The sequence below is a fragment of the Strix aluco genome, chromosome 1, assembly GCF_031877795.1.
Source record: "Strix aluco isolate bStrAlu1 chromosome 1, bStrAlu1.hap1, whole genome shotgun sequence".
Taxonomy (NCBI): domain Eukaryota; kingdom Metazoa; phylum Chordata; class Aves; order Strigiformes; family Strigidae; genus Strix; species Strix aluco.
The window spans coordinates 58714063-58738011 of NC_133931.1; the positions used below are offsets into that span (position 1 = coordinate 58714063).

General features: G+C 41.1%; 1 protein-coding gene across 13 annotated transcripts; it reads left to right on the plus strand.

The window, feature by feature from the left end:
• The first annotated feature begins 60 nt into the window (after positions 1-60).
• On the plus strand, positions 61-23499 carry RNMT (RNA guanine-7 methyltransferase). 13 transcript variants are annotated; one of them, XR_012623072.1, is made up of 12 exons: positions 63-122; positions 1741-2017; positions 4785-4917; positions 6392-6514; positions 7749-7864; positions 8099-8200; positions 10658-10839; positions 12443-12607; positions 13724-13857; positions 16188-16289; positions 19725-19758; positions 21656-21802. XR_012623072.1 is itself a non-coding variant. In XM_074822468.1 (12 exons), exons 2-12 carry the CDS (start codon positions 1757-1759, stop codon positions 21691-21693), a joined length of 1374 nt encoding a protein of 457 aa, XP_074678569.1. In that variant the 5' UTR covers positions 65-122; positions 1741-1756; the 3' UTR covers positions 21694-23499. The 13 variants fall into 13 exon arrangements, 9 of the variants coding, with proteins under 9 accessions (XP_074678540.1, XP_074678612.1, XP_074678597.1 ...); XM_074822468.1 differs by having other exon boundaries at positions 65-122; positions 13740-13857; positions 21656-23499; XM_074822511.1 differs by lacking the exon at positions 13724-13857 and having other exon boundaries at positions 21656-23499.
• The last annotated feature ends 450 nt before the right edge of the window (positions 23500-23949 follow it).

Here is a 23949-nt window from a genome sequence, read left to right on the forward strand (position 1 = left end):
CGTGCACAGCGCCGCGCTTCCCCCGCTCCTCCCCTCCCTTCCCCGGATGTGACGGCGCCGTTCCTGCCGCCGCGCTGCGGGGGCGTCACTTCCGCAAACAGGATGGCGGAGCGCTGGGCTGGGTGAGCGCCGCGATCCCTCCCGGGCGGCCCGGCGGTGCGGGACCCGGGGCGCGGGGCCGGCGCGGGGCGAGCCCCGCCGCGCGCGGGAGGCGGGCCCGGGCCCTCGGCGCGGGGGGGGACAGGCGGGCGGTGCGCGCGGGGGCCCGCGCTGCGCCATCGCCGTCGCCAATCGGCTGCGGCCTTGCCGGGACTCCGGGGTGGCGCCGCGGCGGCGCGCGCTTTGCCCGTTTGTGGCGGTTGGGCCGCGCCTCGGCGGGGTCCTGGCTCCCTCGGAAACCGCCCCGAGCGGCGGCCTGCCCGCGGGAGCGCCCCGCCGCAGGGTCCGTGCTTGCCGCCGTCGGGGCGCCCTCCCTCTCTCCCGCCGGAGCTTCCTCCCTCTGCTCGGCCCCCCGTGACGCAGCTAAAAGCCTGCGGGGCCTCGGCCGTTAACGGGGTGGCGCCACAGCCTCTGTCGCGGCTTTGCGCGTCCGACTTCGTGGGCCGGCAGCGCAGTCCGGTCCCGACCCGTCCCCCGTTCCCCTGGTGTTGTGAGCTCTCCGGCTTTTTTCCGGAGGTGCTGCCCGCCCCCTGGGCACTTGGTTGCTGTCACTGGTTATGAAATCCTGATCGTTTCGAAGTTTAGGCCTTAAAAGCATCTGGCAAACTGCTTGGAGCAGCTGGGTGAAGATGAAGGTTGGGCTTCTTTGCAGGCATGAGTTAGGTGCTGCACCGTAGTGGAAAAATTATTTCCAGGAGTCATACATGGAGGCCATCTGTTTTAAGGAAAGCTGTTCTGGGGTGGTCCACTTAATGAATGTGTTTGGGCCCTCTTTAGGAAACTTAAGCCTGGATACAGTGGAGTGTGTGTGTGTTTTTTGTTAGACTGAAACAGGCCACTGTTTTAGAAAAGGAGTTGCCAAATTATCCTCTCCTTTGCCTTATTAAAAAGTAGGTGCCCTGCTTCCTGATCATGGTATAAAGAAAGCTGGGATGTGCTGCAGACTAGATGAGCTTTGTAGCAGTGATTTGCAGTCCTACAGACTGCATAGGTGTTTGTGAAGTGGAGATATGGACATGCAGTTACAGCTGAAGATTTCTAGTATTAGTGAAGCTTGAGACATAGTGGACATTCTTGGCAAACTTGAAAATCCACAACTGATATGAAAATTTGCTCTTAAAAACCACCTTGATTTTTTGTTTGAGGACATCCATTTGAAAATTTACTGGATTAGGTAATGAATTTACTAATTTAAGGGACTCTGTCAGCTTGTGTTTCTAAGCATAAAGTGATTTGTAGGTTAGTTTTTATGGGGAGAGGAAAAGGGAGATTACAGGCTCAAAAATAGTAACATATTGCAGTTGAATCAGTAAAGATAGCTAAGAAAGACTAAAGATGAAAAGTAAAAATTTATCTTAATTTGATCTTGCTATAATGAGAGTACTTTGAAACTCCACGTATTTTATGGTGCTAGCTTAAATAACTAGTCAAATTTGAAGTCTATATGTTGTCCAGGGCAAAGGCATGTTATTTTTTTATAATGCCAGTATTATGATTGAAAGTCATGGCTGTAACTGCAAGTAAGTGAAATTCAACACAAAAAATAGTTGATGGTTTTTGGTTTTTTTTTCCCCTCTATAGATTTCCCTTCTGATCAATGGACAAGGATACTAACCTGTCAAAAATGGCTGATTTAACCAAGACAGAAGAACAGGAAGTAGAGAAGAGTTTGGATGAGGAAGTGGAGAAAACACCTCGTAGTTTAGAGGCAGATTCAGGTATCGGTTGGGAAGGCAATAGTTCAACTTCAGGTACAGTGCACTCCACTGAAAATGAAAAAGAAGTTGGTAGTGGCAGTCAGGACGGCAGAGCAAAAAGGAAGAATTTAGATCCTGAAGATGAACCTCCTAAGGAAGTAGTGAGTATCATTTATTTTGAGCTATGTTCAAATCCTTGTTTCACAGCCTTACCTCAAGAAAAGATTGAAAATATTTGTGCTAAACACACGTGAACCAGCATGAAACACCAAATGTCAAAGTTTATGGGTAGCTTCCTTGGAAAATAACAGGTGCAGAAGTTATGTTGGGTTTAATGGAAGAGAAAGAAGGCTGGTAATTAGAATGTTAAGAAAACTGATCTCAGCACATGCGTAGTCTAATTCTAAGACTATTGCACCATTGGCTGTGTGGTAGCAATCTGGTAGTGTAGTGTAGGGTTTACTGGCATTAGTCCAAGACCTGTATCTTGAATTCATGTTTTGTGTGTTAGCCTGTGTGTTAGTTATCTTGCTTGGGAGGTTCTTCCCGAAGATAATTTTGTTCTTTAATTTCCTCAATAAGATATTGTATAATTTAGAAAACTCTACAAACTACATCCTCTGTGATATAATTTCAGTATGATTTATTAGCAAAGTGAGGTACTGAAAAGTTTACAGGTGCTTTTATTTTTTTAAAGACTGCAAGAGTAGCAGAAAATACTTGTCCTTTTATACTTGTCCTTTTAACTGAGAGGGTGAAAAGGGTAATGTTTTCTATGACGCTGTCCTTTATTATGTATGAACTTGTAGAAAGTGATGCTGTAACATCCAGTCTAATTTTGAGCTTTTGGAATATTTAAGTATAATTTGAAAATGTCTTTGACCTAATGTTTTGTTTCCCTGTTCAGAATTTTATTAACCCTTTCATCTTTTTAATAAGGTAGTTCTGCGATAAGGTTTAGGTGGACAAGAAGTACATTGTTCTTGCGTAGCTTAAGGGTGTAAAGAGGTGATTGCAGAGCAGGCAGCTGCCGCCATCTAGATGTTATTGCCGATGGCTGTTGGCAACGCTTGCAGCAGCTGAGATGTGTTAATGGATTGTATGAATATGTCCCCCACACTTGTCAAAGTCAGCTGCTCTAGCTTACGTCATCTTCAGTAGCCATTCAGGGAGCCATCTGTGCTTACCCTAAAAAAGACTAGAAATGGTCAAAATATTTGTTAGTATCAGTCAGCTGAGTATGGTAATAAACAGATGATGGGGTCGTAGAGATTCCAGACAAGTATGTCTGTGTTCGTTCTGAAGGTTACTAAAATTGTGTGAAACACAGAAGAATTCATGTCGTATATTATAGTCAGTCAAACCTTTTCCCTTGAGAAACTGATATTTGAATAATAAGATACTGGGATGTTGACTTTTGTAGTCAACTGTTGGGAATGCTTTTAATTGCTGTGTGAATTCGTACTGGCTGGGGCTTTCTAGCATGTCTGTGGGTTTTAACAGAGAATCCTTCATTCTAGTTTGTACTGTTATTTCAAACACTTTTGTGCCTCACAGAATTTGTGTTGGTTCTCTGTGTTCTGTTACTTTGTATTTTATTTATAATTTATTTTCATTTTATGTATATAATTGAAGATTATCTTCAAGTTGAAGAAGTGTTAGCATAATATCAGGATGTAGACTGCTTTTCTGCGTCACATGGGACAGAAATCTCATGGAGTATTTACAGTTAAGGCTAAACTAGACATTTCTGCAGCTAACTGGTTAAGCACTAGATGGGATATGTTGTCATTACTCTCCTTCCCTTACCATGGTCTGTTTAAAGCTCTGGCAGTGGGATCATCCACTTAGGGCTTTATGAGACATCAGCTAGTTGGCATTTTGGTTAAATTGGTGTCAGGGTTTAAACCTGGCTGGCAGCCAAACACCATGCAGCTGCTCATTCACCCTCCCTGGCCCCAGGGGATGGGGGATGAGAGTGGAGGGGTAAAGGGAGACTTGTAGATTGAGATAAAAAGAGTTAAATAATTGTAATGAAATAAAAGAGTAACAATAATAGAAAGTACAAATGGGTAATGCACAGTGCGATTGCTCGCCACCCGCTGACTGATACCCAGCCTGTTCCCGGCTAGTGATCCCGAAATATCAAGATCCTGCAAATGCAGTCCTGGAAGTGAGAGCGAGCCCCCTCCTTCCTTGCCGCCCCTCCTTTATATATTGAGCATGACATTACATGATAAGGAATATTTCATTGGCTAATTTGGGTCTGGTGCTCGGGTCTGCTCCATCCCAGCTTCTTGTACACCTGTGCATGGGCAGGACATGGGGAGTTGGAGAGTCCTTGATCTCTTAGCAACAACTGAAGACATCGGTGTATTATCAGCATTCTTCTCATACCAAATCCCATACTGAATCCAAAACACAGCACTATTCTAGCTACTAAGAAGAAAAATCAACTCTGTCCCAGCCGAAACCAGGACAATTGGCAGTTATACACTTCTGTTAGATGTAAACACTGAATTTCTGAAATGGGATTTTTGAAGAAGCTTAAAGTTCCTTGAAGGAACATCCTATTCAATCCTAGGCTTAAGGGGAATTAAACTGATTCTTTGAGAATGGTGAGAGTATTAGAGAACTGAAAGTTAGATATTTCTGTGAAGGAAAGATGCTGGGCATCATCCATTGGAAACTGCTTGGACCAATTGAAAAAGGGATTAAATTTTGAAGGTAGTTGTCTCTGTGATAATTCAAGTACTGACATCAGTATCAGGTCAGACATGGGATTTTTATATATCTAATGATGGTGCTCTTCATAGTATTACTTGTTTACTTTCTTAAATCCTTAAAGTGAACACATGTCTTGATTAAATGAAAAAGTAATAAAAAGAATTCCCTGCTTGAGTCTATTCCTTCCCTCGTTTCTTACAGCGTGAGATAGGCCACGGCCAAGCTGTAGCTGCACATTATAATGAACTTCAAGAAGTTGGATTGGAAAAACGTAGCCAGTCTCGCATATTCTACCTCCGAAACTTTAATAATTGGACAAAGAGCGTCCTCATTGGTAAGCTTCTTTAATTGGCCGCTTAACTTTAATGAAATGTAACCAATTTTTGTTTCAAAATGTAACTTTTTCTGCTTTCTGATGTTGATTATGGCACTTTGTCTTTTCAAACATAATAAGACTTTTCAAGTGCAATAAAATATATTTTTATTTTCAATTTATGACATAGTGTTTTATATTGTTGGAGTACGAAACACATACTAAAGTTCTAAGGATCAACTGACTTGAAAACTAGGAAAAGTTCATACTGGAAACTTCTTCTTTATATTTTTAAAGAGAAAGGTACAGCTTTAAATCATAAAGAATCAATCTGTTCTTGTTAGATTGAGCTGTTCTTGTTGTTTAAATCTATCTCAAATAATTTCTTAGCCGTTTTCCCAAAGTCTGTCCTCAGGTCTCAATTCCTGCAATTCTGCAGGAAACTTGAACACATAAGTATTTTCTGTATTACCCATAGTCAACGGTTTAAAAAATGAAAAACTAGAGAATGTAGTTCTTTAAGAATCAGCAGCTTTTTATAAAAGGCAAAGTCTGCTGTCCCAAAAATTAATTCCAAAGTGAGGGAACAAAACCATCAGATATCTGCAAACAAAGGAAAGAATTATCGGCACAGCACCACAGATCCATTCATCTATGCCAGGAGATGTTGGCACCATTTGTCTTAGCATGCTGCTTTTTGTCGTGTTGTATCAGAGCAGTCAGAAGCAATATTTAGGTTTAAAGCCATTCCTGAAGCCTGTGTTGAAGCCTTTCAGTCATCATGAATTTCAGTAGTGGGGCATTATAGCACTTGCATCGAAACATATTTCATGTCTCTTACAGTGAAGAAAAGTTCCTAGCGTGCTGATAGGTTTTGCATAATATGCCAACATCAGTCAGAGCAGAGATAATCCAGACAGAGTAGAGAGAGAAAATGAAACTGGTATATGTAGGATAAAAAGACATCAAACAAGTAGCTGATGTTGTTTCAAGGCCTAGGAGAGCGAGTGGAAAACGTTATGCTTTTTTGTAACTTGACCACAAGGAAATGTTGTGGCTGATGCATATAATTGGTTTTTACTTTTCTGCAAAAGGCTTTCCCATACTTTCAAATAACATCTGCCTTCATTATAATGGTAATGAAAGGGAGCTCTGTTTCACTACTCATGCACAGGGTGGTTGTTTAGCAATGTGCAGTTTTGCCTTTGTCTGCCAGGGAAACAGTTCAGAGCTCCAGTCACATTACATGCAAAGCACATTAAGCACAGAAAATATTCATTATCTTCTCCACAGCTTTAAAAGTTTGTGGTTCCTTTCATCATTAGTGGTTTCTAGAAAGAGAGATTTAAGTCTGTAATGTTAAGAAGACTTACAGGCAAAGTAAGTTCTGAGGTGTTTTAAAATTCTCCAACACTTTTGGTCCTTTAGGCTTCTCTATAGAATATAAATGAATCGCAGAGACATGCATACGTGTTCTCTCTTTCTGTTTTTCTAGGTGAATTTATAGACCGGGTGCGACGGAAAAAGAATGATATAACTGTTTTGGATCTAGGATGTGGCAAAGGCGGAGACTTACTGAAATGGAAAAAAGGCAGAATTAAAAAACTTGTCTGTACTGGTAAGAAGACAGTAACTTTCCAGGGAAAGTACAGCAGTGTTTTATGGGAAAACCAAGCACGTCTTCAGTCTTTCATTATTTCCATTTTTTAGTAAGCCCAAGAATGCAATGATACACCTTCTGTCAAAAAGTCGTATTTTGTCTTTTAACCTGAAGACATCAACTTGATTGCCAGCATAAATATAAGAACCATTGATTTTCTGTGTAATTAGCTTTCAGTTCAACTCATAAATAAAAACTAGTATCACTAAAGAAACACACAATTCGCACAGATTGTCTTAGGCAAAATGTAGCACTGGGAAAAAGACTGACATTTTGTATTTTATGTCTTTTCTCCCCCATCTAATCTCTTGTAGTAATTTTAACTGTTCTGAAAACACACAGAGAAGAGTTGCATTTAAAAAGCGAATAAACCCCACAATGTTGTGACAAAAAATGGTATTGGGTGTTATGATCAACTAAAGATTTTCAGACTCAGAAAGGGGAGAGCTGAAAGCTGATTAAAAAAAATATTTAAATAGTTTGCTTAGATGTTGTACTGAAATACAATCTTCCCTTTTCCCAAAAAGCTTCCCAAGGGTAATCAGAGGAAATATGACTTAACTTCAACTTTAATTAGATAGTAAAATTTTATAAAATTCCTTTAATGGGAATTATTCTGGGTATTCTAAAGTTCTTATGCAAATTTGTGGCATACTGTTAGTTTTAAAATTTGTGCAAACTTATTCAGTGAAACTCGATAATTGAAAATTTGAAAAAATTTCCTGTGATACAATATATCAGTATATATCAGCAATAGTTGCATTTTAACATCTTGTATATTTGTAAGATGATGAAGAACTTTCAGTACTGTTTGAGAAACGCTGGAAGCTGAACTGTTTTAGCTAATGCATACTAGACACTTAATGCTGACAGCACTTAGTATCAATCACCTAGTATCCATCACTTGAAATTTTGGAGGCTTGCTTTGCACTTTTGAGGATGGGAGCTTCCTAAAATCTTCAGATTATAACTTTTGTTTTGAAGTAAAGACTGAAAATGGCAGAGCTATAATCCCAGACACTTCCTGCAAATTAGATTCCTTTTCTACAAATTGGCAATAAAAGTGTTCCCCTGAAGATCAGCTTTTATTCCTGCCATAATGGATCTGCTGTGTTCCAGTATTCATTTCAGTTCTCTTGTCTGGGGAGCAGTTTACACACTTCTTTTTTTAAATTTCTCTCTCCATATGTAGATATTGCTGACATTTCTGTGCAACAGTGCAAGCAGCGATATGAAGACATGAAAGCCCGATGTCGTTATAATGAACATATTTTTGATGCAGAATTTATACAAGCAGATAGTACCAAGGTACAGTTCCTATGCTTTGTAATTTTTTTGAGATTTAATGTTCTTTTGTTAAGCAAGTAGAGGAGTGATTGTAGTGCTGTAATACTTTGGGCATGTATATTTTTAAGATCAGATTGTTGTACTGTCGGGAGAATCAGCCGTATGGGTTACTGAAAAGTTGTGTAAGACGTCGTTAAGTGTGTTTTGTTACTGATTTACAGTGTAGCATTCTTGAAGTCTGAATGTCTTTTTCAGATAATCTGGTGCTTTCAGTTTCTTTCACTTGACAAGGCGAAAGGAGTGACTACTTACCTCTGGAGTTCTGGGAGCCAGCATGGGATGCTGGAAACTGTCTTGGTGAATGTGGTTTTTATGCTGGAATGAATAAGGAATGTTTTCTGTTTTGACTTGAACATTTTGCTTATCCCAGTATTTTTTTTTTCTAGCAGCATTTTAATTACTATAACACATATCTTCAAAACTTGTGTGATAGAACAGTGTTGAATTTAAGGTAATGAATTAATTTGGTAAGAGATGAATCCCCTTGCATTCTAGCTGGTCCTCAGAGATTAGAGGTTAGAGGGGCGGTTGAACTTATCTCTTAATAGGTATGACAATTATAGCCGTAACTATAGGCCTGACACCAGATGCATGAACAGCCCATATACTGTAGGTCCGGTTGCATTCAAGAGAAGCAGTCAGGTTCACGAATAGTACGGTTTATTCTTATGCAACATCTACAGATTCCTTGAGATTGCTTGTGATAAATGCACAAACTGCAGGTTGCCTATATAGCACTACACGCAAAAAACCGATTGCAATCATGCACGCTTAATTCCCAGGTAATCACTCGGTGTAGCCTAGGGCCCAAATCTTACCAAAAGGCCTCCTTTCTGGGGGGGGCGGGGGGGGGAAGGAGCACAAGCCCATCGATCTGTCCCTCTGATTTGGTATCGGATTATCGTCCCTCTAAGTTAGATACAAACTCGGGATAGTATTTATCATAGTATGTATGTGTGAGTGGGTGGGACTGTGGTCAAGCCATTGTTTCTTGAGTAATGACATGGCACATTCCTTGGTGCAAGGTGTGGGCTGGTTTTGCGGGAAAAGAGGAAGAATGAGAGATAAAGTCCACAGAGTACTGCAAAACAGTCCTTGAGAGAAGGGGAAGAGCAGGAAATAAATCTGCATAGTCATGTCAAATGTTCCTTGAGAAAAGTGGAAGAACAGGACTGTGTGGCCTCCACCTCGCTTCGCATTCCTCCTTGGTGCCACAGTAACACAAATCACTGAATCTCCATCCTGTCCTGTGTTTGTTCTGGGCACCATGTGTTAAGGAAGTGTGTGTTTTGCAGATTTTTTGCTGTTTTGCTTTTTCCACACTTCCAACAAACAGATTTCTTAGATTGTCTGGAGGCAGTAGCGAATATGTTGCTGAGGCTTAGGAGGCAGTCTTATAACCAGCACTGCTTTTGCTTCCTAGAAATGCAGGCTGAGAGTGCCCTGCTGATGCAGGCTGAGGGACAGAGCCTACCTTGTTCCAGCATATCTGTGGAAAGGCTGAACCTGTTCTCAGCCTTGCAGGAAGGGTTGTTCACTTGAATTCTTGGTTGCCTCTCCTTCTGAAGAATACAATCTGTTGCAGGTTCCAGGTCATCTCACTTGTCTCAAAATTACAGTCAGGGGAGAGAGGAGAGAACCTTGGCCGGGAAAGGAAAGGATATTTTCATGGTGCTGTTACAGCTCAGTCTTACATGCACATGTATTTTCTGTTGCACACTCTGTTCTGTCTGTCCATGTGCACAAAATTTCATCTCCCTGACTTTGTATCTCTTATCATCTGTGTTGCATGTAGCGTAAAATCTCATTCTCACAGCTTCTCTAATTCTGCCCATCTCTGTTTCTCAGTTTCCTCTCTCTCTTTCTCAAAATGTGGAGGGGGACTAAATGAACAGATAAAATTGCTATGGGTATGTGAAGTGTCCATTTTTGTCTTGCCACATACAGAATGTTGACAGTATATCACATGAACTGGGAGAGTCTGGGAGTGAGCAGTTAGATGGGAAATCTGGGAGGGAACAGAAGATTGGGTAGAACTGTTAAGTATGAAAGATTTTAAGTACAGAATACATAGCATGGGCCTTGGGGAGAACTTGTGTGCTCCTGGGTTATTTGTGGTGGCTACTAGTATTGGATAAAATCAAGAAGAGTTAGAGAACTGCTGAGTTACAAGGTCAAACTGGTAAGCTTTAACCTGACAAATTTCGAGGGCGCCAGGTTCTACATGTACGCACATGTGTGAGAATACAGACAAGGACAACTTGGTAGGCAATGCAAATTGCCATATTTAAAACAACCCCTCCTCCTCTCAGTTATATGTTTAATGGATCAGTTCTCATTACAGAGACTTAGTAAACTGAAAATTAATTTTTAATAATAATTGTTTCCAGCTAAACAGTGGCTGGTTGTAAACCTCAGCAGTAAAATATCTCTGGAAACTATTAGGTAACTAACCTTGTGTTTTGGCCTTTCAGGTGTAGTGGTGTTACCTGACAACATGAAAAGAATTTAAGGACATAATAACTTTGTGTGTGTATTCCTGTTGTTCTCAAATGCTGTGTACAGTTTTCCGTGTAGCAGAGGACTTTTTCTTACTCTTACCTTTTTTGTCTTGTTCTTTTTGAACTTGTGAAGGAATGGGGACTGAAAGGAGAAATTTCAAAGCATTATGGGAGTAGTGTATTTGTTGGAAGATTTAAGTGCTTGTTTCTGTAGCTTTTTTTACAATTTTTTTTTCTTTTTAATCTATTTCAGGATCTCTTGTGTTCCAAATATAATGATCCAGATATGCGCTTTGACATTTGCAGCTGTCAGTTTGTTTACCATTACTCATTTGAGACATATGAGCAGGCTGACATGATGCTTAAAAATGCTTGTGGGAACCTCTCTCCTGGAGGGTATTTCATTGGCACAACTCCAAATAGCTTTGAACTTGTGTAAGTACTTTTATATTCTATTAGTCTTTGTTGTGGTTTGAGCCCAGAGGGTGACTGAGCACCATGCAGCCACTTGCTCACTCCTTCCCCCTCAGGAATGGGAAGGAGAAAAAACAAAAGGTTCAGGAATCAAGAAAAGGACAGGGAGGGATGACTTACCCAACATGGTCATGGGCAAAAGACAGACTTGGCTGGGGAAGAAAAAAAGAACATCAGTTTAAACACCACCACCACTTAATTTTCCAATCAGAGTAGACGGTGAGAAGCATTACCACATCTTAAGAACACCTTCCTCCACCCCTTCCTTCTTCCCAGGCTCAGCTTTGTTCCTGATTCCTCTACCTTCTCCCAGCAGGTGGTGCAGGGGGGCAGGGACTGGTGGTTGCAGTCAGTCCCACCGTTTATTCCTCCTCAAGGATGGGGGGGCACTCCTCACGTTCTTCCCCTGCTCCAGAGCAGGGTCCCTCTCACAGGAGACATCTTCCTTGAACTTTCTCTGATGTGAGTCCTTCCCACAGGCTGCAGCTCTTCATGAACTGCTCCCATGTGGGTCCCTCTGCCTTGGAGTCCTCCCAGTGCTGAACTACAACAGCAGGGGCTTCTTTCCTCGGAGTCCTGGCCTTCTTTGGGCACAGCCGCCTGCTCCAGTGTGGGGTCCTCCACGGGCTGCAAATGGGCATCTGCTCCACCGTGGACCTCCATGGGCTGTAGCGGCACAGCCTGTCCTCTCACCATGGGCTGCAGGGGGGTCTCTGCTCTGGTGCACTTCCCCCTCCCCCTCCTTTCTTCCACTGACCTTGGTGTTTGCATAAGTGTATTCCTCACAACTCCTCCTCCTCTCTGGTTCCCCTTCTTAAATATGTTACCACGGAGGCACTGCCACCATCACTAATGGGCTTGGCCTTGGCCAGAGGCGGGTCTGACTTGGAGCCGGGGGAGCTTTGAGAAGCTTCTCACAGGGGGTCACTGCTGTAGCCCCCTCCCCCACTACCAAAACCCCCACCACACACACAAACCCAACACAGTCTTTCAAAAGTCTGTGAAGCATTGTTAAGTGATAGTAATTTTTACAGTGCTCTGATATATTTGTGCAAACAAAAGCAAGTTTTTTGTAACAATTTTTGATTCTAGTCAGGAAAATCTCACTCATGAACTTGACTCAGACTGGCAAGTCTGTACTAATCCTTGTCTCTTGCACACATGGCTCTTCTTATATAGAGTGTAGATCTTCATGCATCAACCCTCTGTAGTGACTTAAATAGTGGCAAAATGGCCACAGCCTAGGAAATAACCATCAAGGTTTTGCTGTGGTTGTTCCAAGAAGCCTGTCTTGTCCATGTAGACTATGTCTGGGCTAAAGGTTAATTTTCTAGGTTCATTTTGTCCTTGGTATGTTGCGTAGGAATGATAAGCTGTTAAAACCTAGTATGCTGCTTCATTTCATTGTTTCACTGCCGTATTAGATAAGGGAGGTGGGAGACTACAGAGATCACTGAATGCTGTAATACTGGGAGGAACGCTTTCAGGCCTCTTACGCATATTTTTCTCTGCCTGTTAAATTAAAAACTGGTCAATTATTGTTTGTTTTTATCTCATTTTATAGAAAACGACTTGAAGCTTCAGAAACAAATTCATTTGGGAATGAGGTGTACAGTGTAAAGTTTGAAAAGAAGGGAGAATATCCTTTGTTTGGCTGCAAATATGATTTCCACTTGGAAGAAGTGGTTGATGTCCCTGAGTTCTTGGTTTACTTTCCATTACTGGAAGAGTAAGTTAAATTTTGAATGAAAGATGTGAAACGTAATAAGCATTTGTTTAGTTTGTGTGTCATTGCATTATTCTTGCAGAAGATTCTATTTTGGGTTTCTTACTGTATTTTTCAGTTCTTCATTTTTTTTGTTGTTGCTCCAAATGCAGAGATTTCTTGCATTTCTATCTACAACTGTAATCTGTCCGTTGCACTCAGTTGAAGGTGCTCTGGTCAGAAGCTGTGAAGACCTAAACTAGATCTCACATGAGAATGTATGTATCTGATATGTTGGATCTGTCAGCAAACCTTTAGTTCTGTCAGCTTTTTCTTCTTTAATCTTAACTTTTGGGGGGGTTTCAGTCCACCTTCCTTTAGTGCTTCAGCAAGCCTTATATATCATCTTCATCGTGGTGCCTCTTTCTTGTCTTCTCTGACTTTCTTTGGATGTTTGTAGGATTTTTCCTATGACTTCTTTTTTCTTCCTCTAAATCTTCATCTGTGAGCATACATTTTGCTGTTATCTCTGTGTGCATTCAGATTTGCCTTTCCCAGCCTGTCACCTGAGGTACAGACAAATGATTCCATGTTGGGGTTTTTCCTGCCATTCAAGCTTAGTGTGGTTGTTAAACAATACTAAACTTTCCCTTCAAACCTGTGTATTTTCGCACATTTCATTTGTAGTTCTCTATGAAACTGTCATCTGTCACTGACACCTGTAACTTCAGTGTTGTATGACCACTGTGTCTACATATAATTGAGATGTAAGGCACTAAATCTAGTAGAAAAAGGTCCTCTAAATATATCCATAATACCTGACATGATAGGGTGATGATACTGCACAGAAAACAGCATAGTCTATCTGGAAGTTCAAATGGAACTTACTTCTCTGTGTTGGGAGAAGATGTTTTCTATTAAAATGTTTGTAAATTCCTTCTGTGTAGATTAGTATTGTCTTAATTTTTAAAAAGTACAGTTTGTGGTGGTAGTGCCGTTTTTTTCATCTAAATGTCTTTACTAAAAAACCTGAATTCTAGACAGAGTGTAATCCTAGTGAATACCATAAGATGTCACTGTGGCTTAAAATTGTTCCTTTGAAAATAAAACTACAATAATTTTGTGGCTTCCCTAATTAAGCTTATTATTTTGTAAGAATGGCGAAGAAGCATGGTATGAAATTAGTCTACAAAATGACATTTCGGGAATTCTATGAAGAAAAAATCAAGAACGAGGAGCATAAAATGCTGTTAAGGAGAATGCAGGCCTTGGAGGTAAATATAGAGTTGTTTCATTTAAGTAGCATTTTACATCTTGTTAATTATTTGTGCAATAATTGAAATGCCTGTTGTGAACATTGTGCAATTAATTAAGGGCTGCCATTAGAAGAACTAAACTCCTGAGGTGGAAAGCGTGACTGTAGTGTGTTGACCTTGACTGGCTGCCAGACGCCACCAGCCTGCTCTCTCATTCCCTTTTCCCAGCAGGATGGGGGGAAATAAGAAAGAAGCTTGTGGGTTAAGATAAGGACAGGGAGATTGCTTAGCCATTACTGTCATGGGCAAACCAGACTAAACTTGGAGAAGATTAATTTAATTTACTACCAAAAAAAAAAGAGTAGGATGGTGAGAAACAAAGACAAATTTAAAACTACCTTCACCCTATCCACTGCTTGTTCCCAGGCTCAACTTCACTCCTTCACTCCTGACCTTTCTACCTCCTCTCCCCACCCTGCCCCTGCAGCACAGGGGGATGGGAAATGGGGGTTGTGGTCAGTCTGTAACACTTTGTCTCTGCCTCTCCTTCCTCCTCACACTTTTCCTCTGCTCCAGCATGGTTCCCTCCAATGGCATACAGTCTTTCACAAACTACTCTGGTGTGTATTCTTTCCATGGGATACAGTCCTTCAGGAACAGACTGCTCCAGCGTGGGTTGATTCTTCACGGGATTGCAGCTCCTGCCAGAAAACTTGCTCCTGGTTTGGCTCCTCTCCACAGGCCACAGAGGAGCTTGGTCCTATGTGGGCTCTCCACAGGCTGCAGCTTCCTTCGGGGCATGTCTACCTGCTCTGACGTGGGGTCCTCCATGGGCTGCAGGTGGATTCTGCTCCACTGTTAACCTCCATGGGCTGCAGGGGCACAGCCTGTCCCACCATGGTGCACCAGCGGCTGCAGGGGAGTCTGTTCTCTGGTGCCTGGAGCACCTCCTCTCCCTCCTCCTCCTCTGGTTTTGGTCTCTGCAGGATAGTTTTCCTCTCTCACAGCTGTTGTGCAAGTTTTTTGTGCTTTCTTACATACACTTTCCTAGAGGCGTCCCCACTCATGGCTGAGGGGCTCAGGTCTGCCCAACAGTGGCTCTGTTGGAGCTGGTGGAACCAGCTGTGTCTGGCATGGGACAGCTTCTGCCTGTCCTCACAGAGCCAAGCTCTGGAATCCCCTGCTGCCATCACCTGGGCACCAGCATCCAATAGAGTGATTCAGTTTTGTAGACAAAATTTTAATTTTGAGGCAAGCTTTCATTTTTATTAAGTAGTAAGCAGAAGCATAAGAATCACGCCTGGTGTCAGACAGTGGTAACTGTAATGCATTTCTTCCTCAGCAGAAAGAGACTGAAAGCTGGATCTTTGTGCAAGGAATATTGATTGAAAAGACAGAAAGTAATCTTTGTAGAAGTAAAAGGACAGGCTGTGTTTGTAGAAGAAAATGGTACTTAACTGTAACTGAGCCTGTGTTTTTGCCCAATGTTTTTGGTTTTTTTATCCTCAGGCTGTTATCCTGGATGACTGCAGCAGCTTCAGAGCTTTTCAATGCCATCTCTGAGGCTTGGGTTTTACTCACAGTTGTCTGCTTCCCTCCTCCCGCAAGCAGTAGAATTTTTCAGCATAAAACTATCGAGTCAAGTATCTGGTGACTTATTAAACTGAATCACATGGGCTGCAAGTGGACTTGACTGTCCTTGTTGACTCTAAAAGTGGCAGTGCTTTGTATGGGCTCATATTGCCAGTAACATGGTAACACAGCCTTTGACATACCAGCTTTGTTCTTAGAAAAGTGAGAGTTGTCTTAAATTAGTGGCCACCTACGGTTGAGGACTGCATTGTTAAGTACAGACCATTATGCAGTAACTGGGATCATTAATAAGTATATATTAGCTTTGAAGAATCAGTTGTATCCTTCATTACAGATCCTCTGTTATTGAACCGTTTTAAGCATTCTGCTTGAAATCTTACAGTTGCTCATTTCTTAGCATCTCTTAAGCAAAAGTACTGGTTTGTTCAGTTGCTGTTCTAAAAGAGGGTATATCTTAGTAATACTCATAATGAGCTGTACATGGAGGATAGTTTTTATATTATTCTGTTTCCCCTGTTTTGGAGACCTAAGGATAAAAGTTAATTTGTAAATCCTGCATGTCAGATTTTCTGGGAAGTAGAGAATATCAGACCTGATCTTGTAGGTGCTATAGAGGAGAGATCTAAATTTAAGATCCTCTTAATAATTACTGATGTCTGTTCTGGGCTATCTTGTGACAAACCCTTGACTGATGTAATTAATGTATCTTACTATGCAATTAATTATTTTTTCTTATTTTTTTCTATGTTCTCCAGCCCTATTCTACATTTGGTGATTCCAGGCTTGTTTCTGATAAACCTGATGATTATGAGCATGCAAAAGAGTTCATCAAAGATGGCAAGGCAAAGTTACCTTTGGTAAGTTCCTTCTTGGTTCACTAGAGCAAATGGTGTCTAAAATTGAGGTCCTGGTCTTCTGGACGTGTGGTGCCTTTTTTATTTCAACTGTAATGAAACTAATATGAATGTCTCTGTGCATGTGAAAAATCATAGAGCTGGAGGGCTGAGGAGTTCATCTAATCTATACCCGATTGTTGTGGTTTGAGGCCAGAGGAGCACCACCAGCCTGTTGGCTTATCCCTTCCCCCTCAGGAATGGGAAGGAGAAAAAACAAAAGGCTCAGGAATCAAGAAAAGGATGGGGAGGGATGACTCACCCATTATGGTCAGGCAAAAGACAGACTTGTTAGGGGAAGAAAAAGAACATCAATTTAATTCAAACACTAACAGCAACAATGCTTAACAGACAGAGTAGGACAGTGAGAAGGTTACCACATCTTAGAAACACCTTCCCCTCACCCCTCTCTTCTTCCTGGGCTCAGCTTTGCTTCCAATTTCTCTACCTCCTTCCCGTGAGCGGTGCAGGGGGGCAGGGAATGGAGGGTGTGGTCAGTCTGCCGCTCCTTCCTCCTCAAGGGGAGGACTCACATTCTTCCCCTGCTCCAGTGTGATGTACCTCTCACTGGAGACAGTCCTCCACGAACTTTCTCTGACCTGAGTCCTTCCCACAGGATGCATTCTTCCCAAGATGCTTCAGTGTGGGTCCCTCCCACACACCGCAGTCCTGCCAGAGATTAATTGCTCCAGCACAGGCTGCCCTCAGTCCCAGCCTTCTTCAGGCGCAGCCACCTGGTCCGGTGTGGGGCCCTCCACAGGCTGCAGGTGGGCATCTGCTCCACCGTGGACCTCCATGGGCTGCAGGGGCACAGCCTGCCCTCTCATCATGGGCTGCAGGGGGTCTCTGCAACAGGACACCTCCCCACCCCTTCTTTCTTCCACTGACCTTGATGTTCACATAAGTGTCCTCCTCACAACTCCTCCTCACAACTCTGACGCCTTCTCTCAGGTTCCCCTTCTTAAATATGTTACCACCGTTGCTAATTGGCTCAGCCTTGGCCAGAGGCGGGTCTGACTTGGGGGAGCTTTGAGAAGCTTCTCACAGGGGCTGCCGCTGTAGCCCTCCCCCACCACTACCAAAACCTGACCACGCGCACAAACCCAGCACGCCCATACTCAAAGAATCGAATTCAGTTAATTTGGTAGCTTTTAAGAAATTTGTAAGAATGCAAAAGGGAAAAGATATTTTGCCATCTTCCTTGGCAGCTGTTCTACCACAACTCTTCTTAATTTGAAGCTTTAGTTTTCTTCCTTTAATCCTCTGACAGGAGAGTTGGAAAGTTTCTTCATAATACTGTATGTATTTGAAATCTTAAACACTGTTTTTCTATTGTCTTTTTGGGTGAAGAAGATCCAGCTCCCTTCTCAGCCGATTTTATTTAAGTTCTGTAAATGCTATTTTTTTAAATCTGCTGTGCCTTCCTTTTTTTTTTCTTAGCAAAGTTTCTAGAAGTAGACTATTCCTATGTGCATAAAACTAAATCCATGTATTTCTGCCCTTGATTTTATTAAGTATGATATTCTGTTCACATTCTGTAATGAAAAGAAACTTCTGTTGTGATGATAGTAATCTTACCTTGTATAAAACTTAGTCTGCTATCCTGTCACATGTTTTTCTGCATTTGACCTGGTTTGACAGCTTGATTTATGACTTCAGAAATAGAAGAATACTGAACAATCTTTAGTGGGGGTCATATTAGATTTTAGATCAGTGGTCCAATTATATATGTTTTTTTCTGCTTCTAGTCTTGTCTTCTAATGCACATTACATTTCTGAGCTTGCTGTATTTCTCATGTTTTTTATAAAGTGTTTTTCTTTCTTGCATTGTCCTAGCAGAACATGATGATGTTGGAGTTGTCTGCAGCTGGTTCCCCCACAACCTTTCATTCTTCTGTATTGGTCTGAGAGTTGGGTGCATGATGGACAGGAGCCTGCACAGCTCCTGTTCCAGGGAAGCGAGCAGGCGGACAGGCAATGTCTGCTGCCATTTTTCCCCAGGAACTGCTGCCATTTGGCTGTTGCCTCTCCATCTGTAGCCAGGCTAACTATTCAGGGTAGCATATGGCTGTGTGTTTGCTTCTGTCTGTGCATTTAGGGAGTCAGGCTGGACGGAAATCTTGCAAGGCTTGGTTTAACCTAACTATTCATGCTGAATGGTTCCTGATAAGCAGCGTTGGCTCTTTCAGTCTGAACTTTAGGTCTTTTTTTATGTGTTGAGGCTCTTTGACGAGTGACCACCAAAATTGGAGACTAGTTTGGGTAAAGATTATAGTTTTAGTAAAATCATATGCAGTTACCAGTAGATGTCATCCTGTTTCATTGTCATACATATAGCGAAAGGCTGGACAGCTTGAAGTTTTTCCATTTGGATTTTTTTTTAATCATTGATTTATCTACCGTTCATGTTTTAAATTCTTGAAGATGTATTCCTTTTACTGTATATATAAAAATCCTACATCAAGAGGAAAAAGAAACTTGCTCTCTGTATTTGAAATGTGAAAATTTTAAAAAGAAAACCACTTCTTTTAAGAAACAAGCTTAAGAACGTGAGAATGGTCAAGTCAGACAAAAGACCTCTTTTGCCAGATGCTGTGTCACCTGGCAAAGAAGAAATCTACTTAAACAAGCCTTTTTTCACTAGCATTTTAAAAGATGAATCATGTGATCAGGGTTGGTCAGTGGGTAGCATACGGGCTAAATCATGTCCATGGACTCACTGGAAGGGGGTGGAGTAGGCAGAGCAGAAAAGCAGCTTCTTGTTGTTATCTTATGCTTCTTAATTGGTAGGGTAAATGACAGCAGCTTTTTACGTGTGCACTTGCCCTGCTTTCATCTGAAAGGCTGAGCTAGGAGTAGGTTTCCTAGGCTGCAAGGCAGGCTGTTTTTTCACAGTGTGTGAGCTGGATTGGGAGTTAGTCTCTTGCAAACAGGGGTTTTGTGGGCTGCAGGGAGGTGTTAGGTGAAAGCAGGCAGTATTCCCGGAGGAGGGGGCAACACTGTGGTATAGGAGCTCTTTTTGACTTCTGCACAAGTGTTGGGCATCTTGGGCTGGAGAGCAGCCTGAGCCAGGTCAAGTCATGCTGATGTGTGGAAATGGACCCAGCGTGCTCTGCATTGCAGAGGCATCCAGCCCAGCAGACTGTTGGCCCATTCTCCTATACCTGTGTAATCTAGGTGTGTTCCATTATCTGGGCTGTTCCAATTCCCTACTGTCCTGGTTATTTGAGTTATAAGTATCTGTGGTCTACAGTAATGCTCTTCTAGTCCTGAAATAACCATCCAGTGTGGGAGGTTAGAAGTTGGTCTGTGAAAGATTGATTATCCTGAGTTAAATCGGTGTTTTGTGGTTTCCTCATTTTTATTGAAACTGTTTTTGTTTTTTTTGTCCCCTTCTAGGGAACCTTGAGTAAATCTGAATGGGAAGCAACAAGTAAGTGTTGTTTTGAAAACTCAGTATGAACTGAATGACTGCTGTGAAAAGTGTGTAAAATAGCCTGTTGGTTATGGAAGAAAATGCAGATTTTAAATATAATAAGATTTTATTATTTGTGTTATTCAAATGCCTATGTATAGATCATGTAGTGCACACATCTCAAGAAAGTGAGAGAGAAATGCATAAAATAAGTTTAAGTTTTGCTTTGTTTAAGTAGTTTCTATCACACAGACTTTTGGGCTAAAATAGTTCTGGGAAGCTTAGGATGTGTGAAAAGAGGATGCTAGTGTTAAAGAATTATTTTGCTAGTGTTAGAGGATTAAATACTATATTTCTGTTTGGTACACTTGTGTATTATACTGTCATCAGTCGACTAGAAAACAAACTCCAGGTGGGACATACATTCATCAAAAATAATACAAATCAGTTTTGAGAAGACAGGGACTGAAGCTTTACTCTGCTCGTAGTGATTTATACTTCAGGATGAAGCAATTGAAGCATGGATGGCAAAGAGGTATTTGAATGTTTATAAGGGAGGAGAAAAAAGTCGGTGCCTCGGGCACTGAAAAGAATACACTATTGTTATATATGTTTTGAAATCTTAGGAGCGTGTGCCATGGAAAACTTGACAATTGGGTTTAATAAAACTCACATAAAAGGGACTGAGAATTCTAAGGATAAAAATGGATTTCTGGAGAGATTGTTACTTAAGTCTGTGTGACTACAGCCAACCAACATTTGCATTTTTGCAGACCATTATACTGGTTGTTTTAGTGGTTTAAAAACAAACAAAAAATGCTGTTCAATTCATGAATTAAAAAAATCTTTAGTTAAGCTGTTTGCTTTCTTAAATTATTATCTAGTTTTTAAAGGTATGAATCATATGGTAAACAATTCCAACAATGTAGAAGTATTATGTAAACTATTAAAGGTCTAAAAAGGCCCTCTCAATTAGATTAAAAGTTCAGTGATGACTGTGTTTTCTAAGTAGTCTCTTTTTTTAGCGAGATCTGGAGTACAGAGCTTCTGATAGTTGGGGCGTAAGCACAGTTTGCTCATTACATGGAACTTCACTTTGCTTTATTGCTGATGAATGTACGATAGGCATATCTTGAAAGATTTGCAATGTAGCTATGGCACCTCATCCATTAAAATAGAAGTTGAGTTCAAGTGGAAATCCATAAACGTTTAATTAGACTCATGGTCTCAAGAACTGGGTAACTTATCTGTCTGATATGAAGCGTAAGAAATCTGACACAGCAAGGTATTGATTATATGCCAAGTAAGAGTTTCCCAAGGGTACTGGTGTGGACTGTATGAGTATCCATTTCTAAAATAATACTGTTCTGGAGTTAGAAAATGCCATTTAGTGTTTGTAAATATTTCTTCTTTGTCCCATGATCATTTAAAAGAGCAAAATTAGTAATTTTGTACCATGAGTTACTCACTTTTAAATTAAAAAATGAAGTTGATAATTTCACCCCTAATTGTCCATTACAGTGTGTATGAAGGAGTCTTTAAACTTAGTTGCATGTGATTTTTTTTTTTTTTATGCACCAGTGAATGTTAATTATGTGTAGAACAGCATAGTAATTTATGAATTCCATTCACACTTCAGTAATATTGTTAAGTGAACTTAGTGTTGCATTAACTGTATTAGCAGTATTTTAAATATTTTGCTTTTGTGCATTCTTAACTCTATTGTGAAAACATGTCTAAAACCATGCTGGAATTGAGTGCTAGAATTACTTACTGGGAAACAATAGCATTTTTTACAATTTCCGTAATCTGCTAAGAGGTTGTTTGGGCAGAGTATCAACCTGTTTACATTTTGAAAACTTAGTTGAATCGCAGAGGAAGCTGAAACTTTACATACTCCCATTTTCTTTTTTAGGTATTTACTTGGTATTTGCATTTGAGAAGCAACTGTGAAACGTCACATACTGGATGCAGCAAGAAGAGATCATATCCATGTGCAAGTTGGAATGGTCAGAAATCCATTGTGGCAACTATTTTTTTATTTTTTATTTTTTAATTATCAGAAGTGTGCAGGACACTACCAAAAACTAGAGCAAGCTCATGATTCTGAGTTACGTTGCCTGTCTGTGACAGATGGACTTGTGTGTGTATATATAAGAAAGATTCTGAACCAGTCTTTTTAAGCATTTGTAAGCAATCTGCATGCTCTCAAAACTCATGTTTGAACTTGACGCAACTTTATGTTAGAATCAAATGTTTTGTTAGTAGAAGTGTGTTTGTGATTACAAGCCTGACCCTGCGCTTTCTGAAATTGATGGAAAAATGACTGTTGACTTTGATGGTGCAGAATGAGGGCCTAAATATTGTACTGCAGAGCTCAGCTGATTCATAATGAGATATATTCAGACATACAGGGTATGTCTACATTGCATGCAGAGCTAAGTGGCAAATAATACCTGAGTCAGTTTGAGTACCTCTGTGCTGTGCTCAAGCCTGCAGTGTAAATCTACCTTAGTGGTATTCAAGGTGTAGTTTACATGGTAAAGTCCCATGATGTTCTTGTTTTTCATGCTTGCTGATATGTAGTATCACTTCATGGTGCTTTCAAGATTAAACGAGTTTGTTCTGTACAAAACTGTTCTGAAAGAACTGAATTTCTAAAGTTTTAAATCTCTATGTTGTTTTTCCAAATACGACTATGCGGTAATCAATAACAGCTGCTGAACTTAGTTTACTGAACATTTTCTATTGCATTAAAGACTCTTCCAACTTTTTGGTAGTTCTAATGTCTCCTGAAACTTATTAGACAGATCTTGGGATGTGTTTCTTACTTGTTTCATAGATTTCCAAATGGGCTCGGCAGAAGGATGAGCTGCTGGTGGTGATGGGGACCTTACTGCAGTCCTTAAGATGTTAGGAACATGGTTATGTACTGGATCATGAACTGAAAAGGGAGCCTGTATAACATTTGAGGATACTAGAAATTCGCTCTGGCAGGGAGGGCTCTGTATGTGTGTACACACCCTGGTGCATGTGGCTAACAGTCCCCAAATTAGAGCCAAATATTTTGGTTGGGAATATAATCTAATGATATTAATAGGCAGAACTGTGCCTAACTACCATCTTAACTGTCTGTCAGTCTCTTAGAGCTGGCTTGGGGATTTCTGACATGGTGTTTTCTCTGCTTTCCACATGCTTGTAGACACCCAGTACTGAGAGGGCATGGGTACTACTTCCATGTTTTTTCTCTCCCTTCTTGGGCTAACAGTAGCCGTTTCCTGCTGTTGGCTAGTATAGTTTACATAGAGGTGAAGCGATGAAATGTTGATGGTACATGAATATTTTGAAAAGTTATAATAAACCTAGGAAAGAACATTTCTGTTACAGAGTTAAGCGTTCAAATTACTTGAGTTTGTAGTTGTATTGCCTTCCCCCTGTAATTAGGTCATACTCTTTCCTTCATGACTCCTGATTTTTTTGTTTTTTGTTTATTGTGTAGGACACCTATAACCTTCACCAAAGCAGTAGAGTCAGTCAGTTCTGCTGCTGAAATTAAGAAAACAAGACTTTGTCTGCTAGAATTAGTAGTCATGAAACTAGCTGAAAAATGCCGACACTTTAGAAGTGCTGAAGTGTTTCACTGAAATTTGTGTGCGTCAAAACTACTTTTGTTAGATTTCTTGTATCAAATTTCACTTGAAAGTACATTGTTATGCTATTTTTGGAAGAAATCAGAGTAATAAAAAGAGGGTAAATACAGTGGAGTGTCTTACCTCTTTTACATAAATTTCAGCATATCACAGAATCGCATAATGATTGAGGTTGGAAGGGACCATCTGAAGGTCATCTGGTCCAACCCCCCTGCTCAAGCATGTTCACCTACAACTGGTTGCCCAGGGCCATGTCCAGGCGGCTTTTGAATATCTCCAGGGGTGGAGACTCCACAACCTCCCTGGGCAACCTCTGCCAGTGCTCAGTCACCCTCACAGTAAAAAAAGTGTTTCCTGATTTTCAGAGGGATCCTCCTGTGTTTCAGTGTGTGCCTGTTGCCTCTGGCCCTGCCACTGGGTGCCACTGAAAAGATTCTGGCTCCATCTTTACACCTTCCCTTCAGGTATTTGTATACACTGATAAGATTACCACCCTGAGCCTTCTCCAGGCTAAACAGCCCCAGCTCTCTCTACCTTTCCTCATATAAGAGATGCTCCA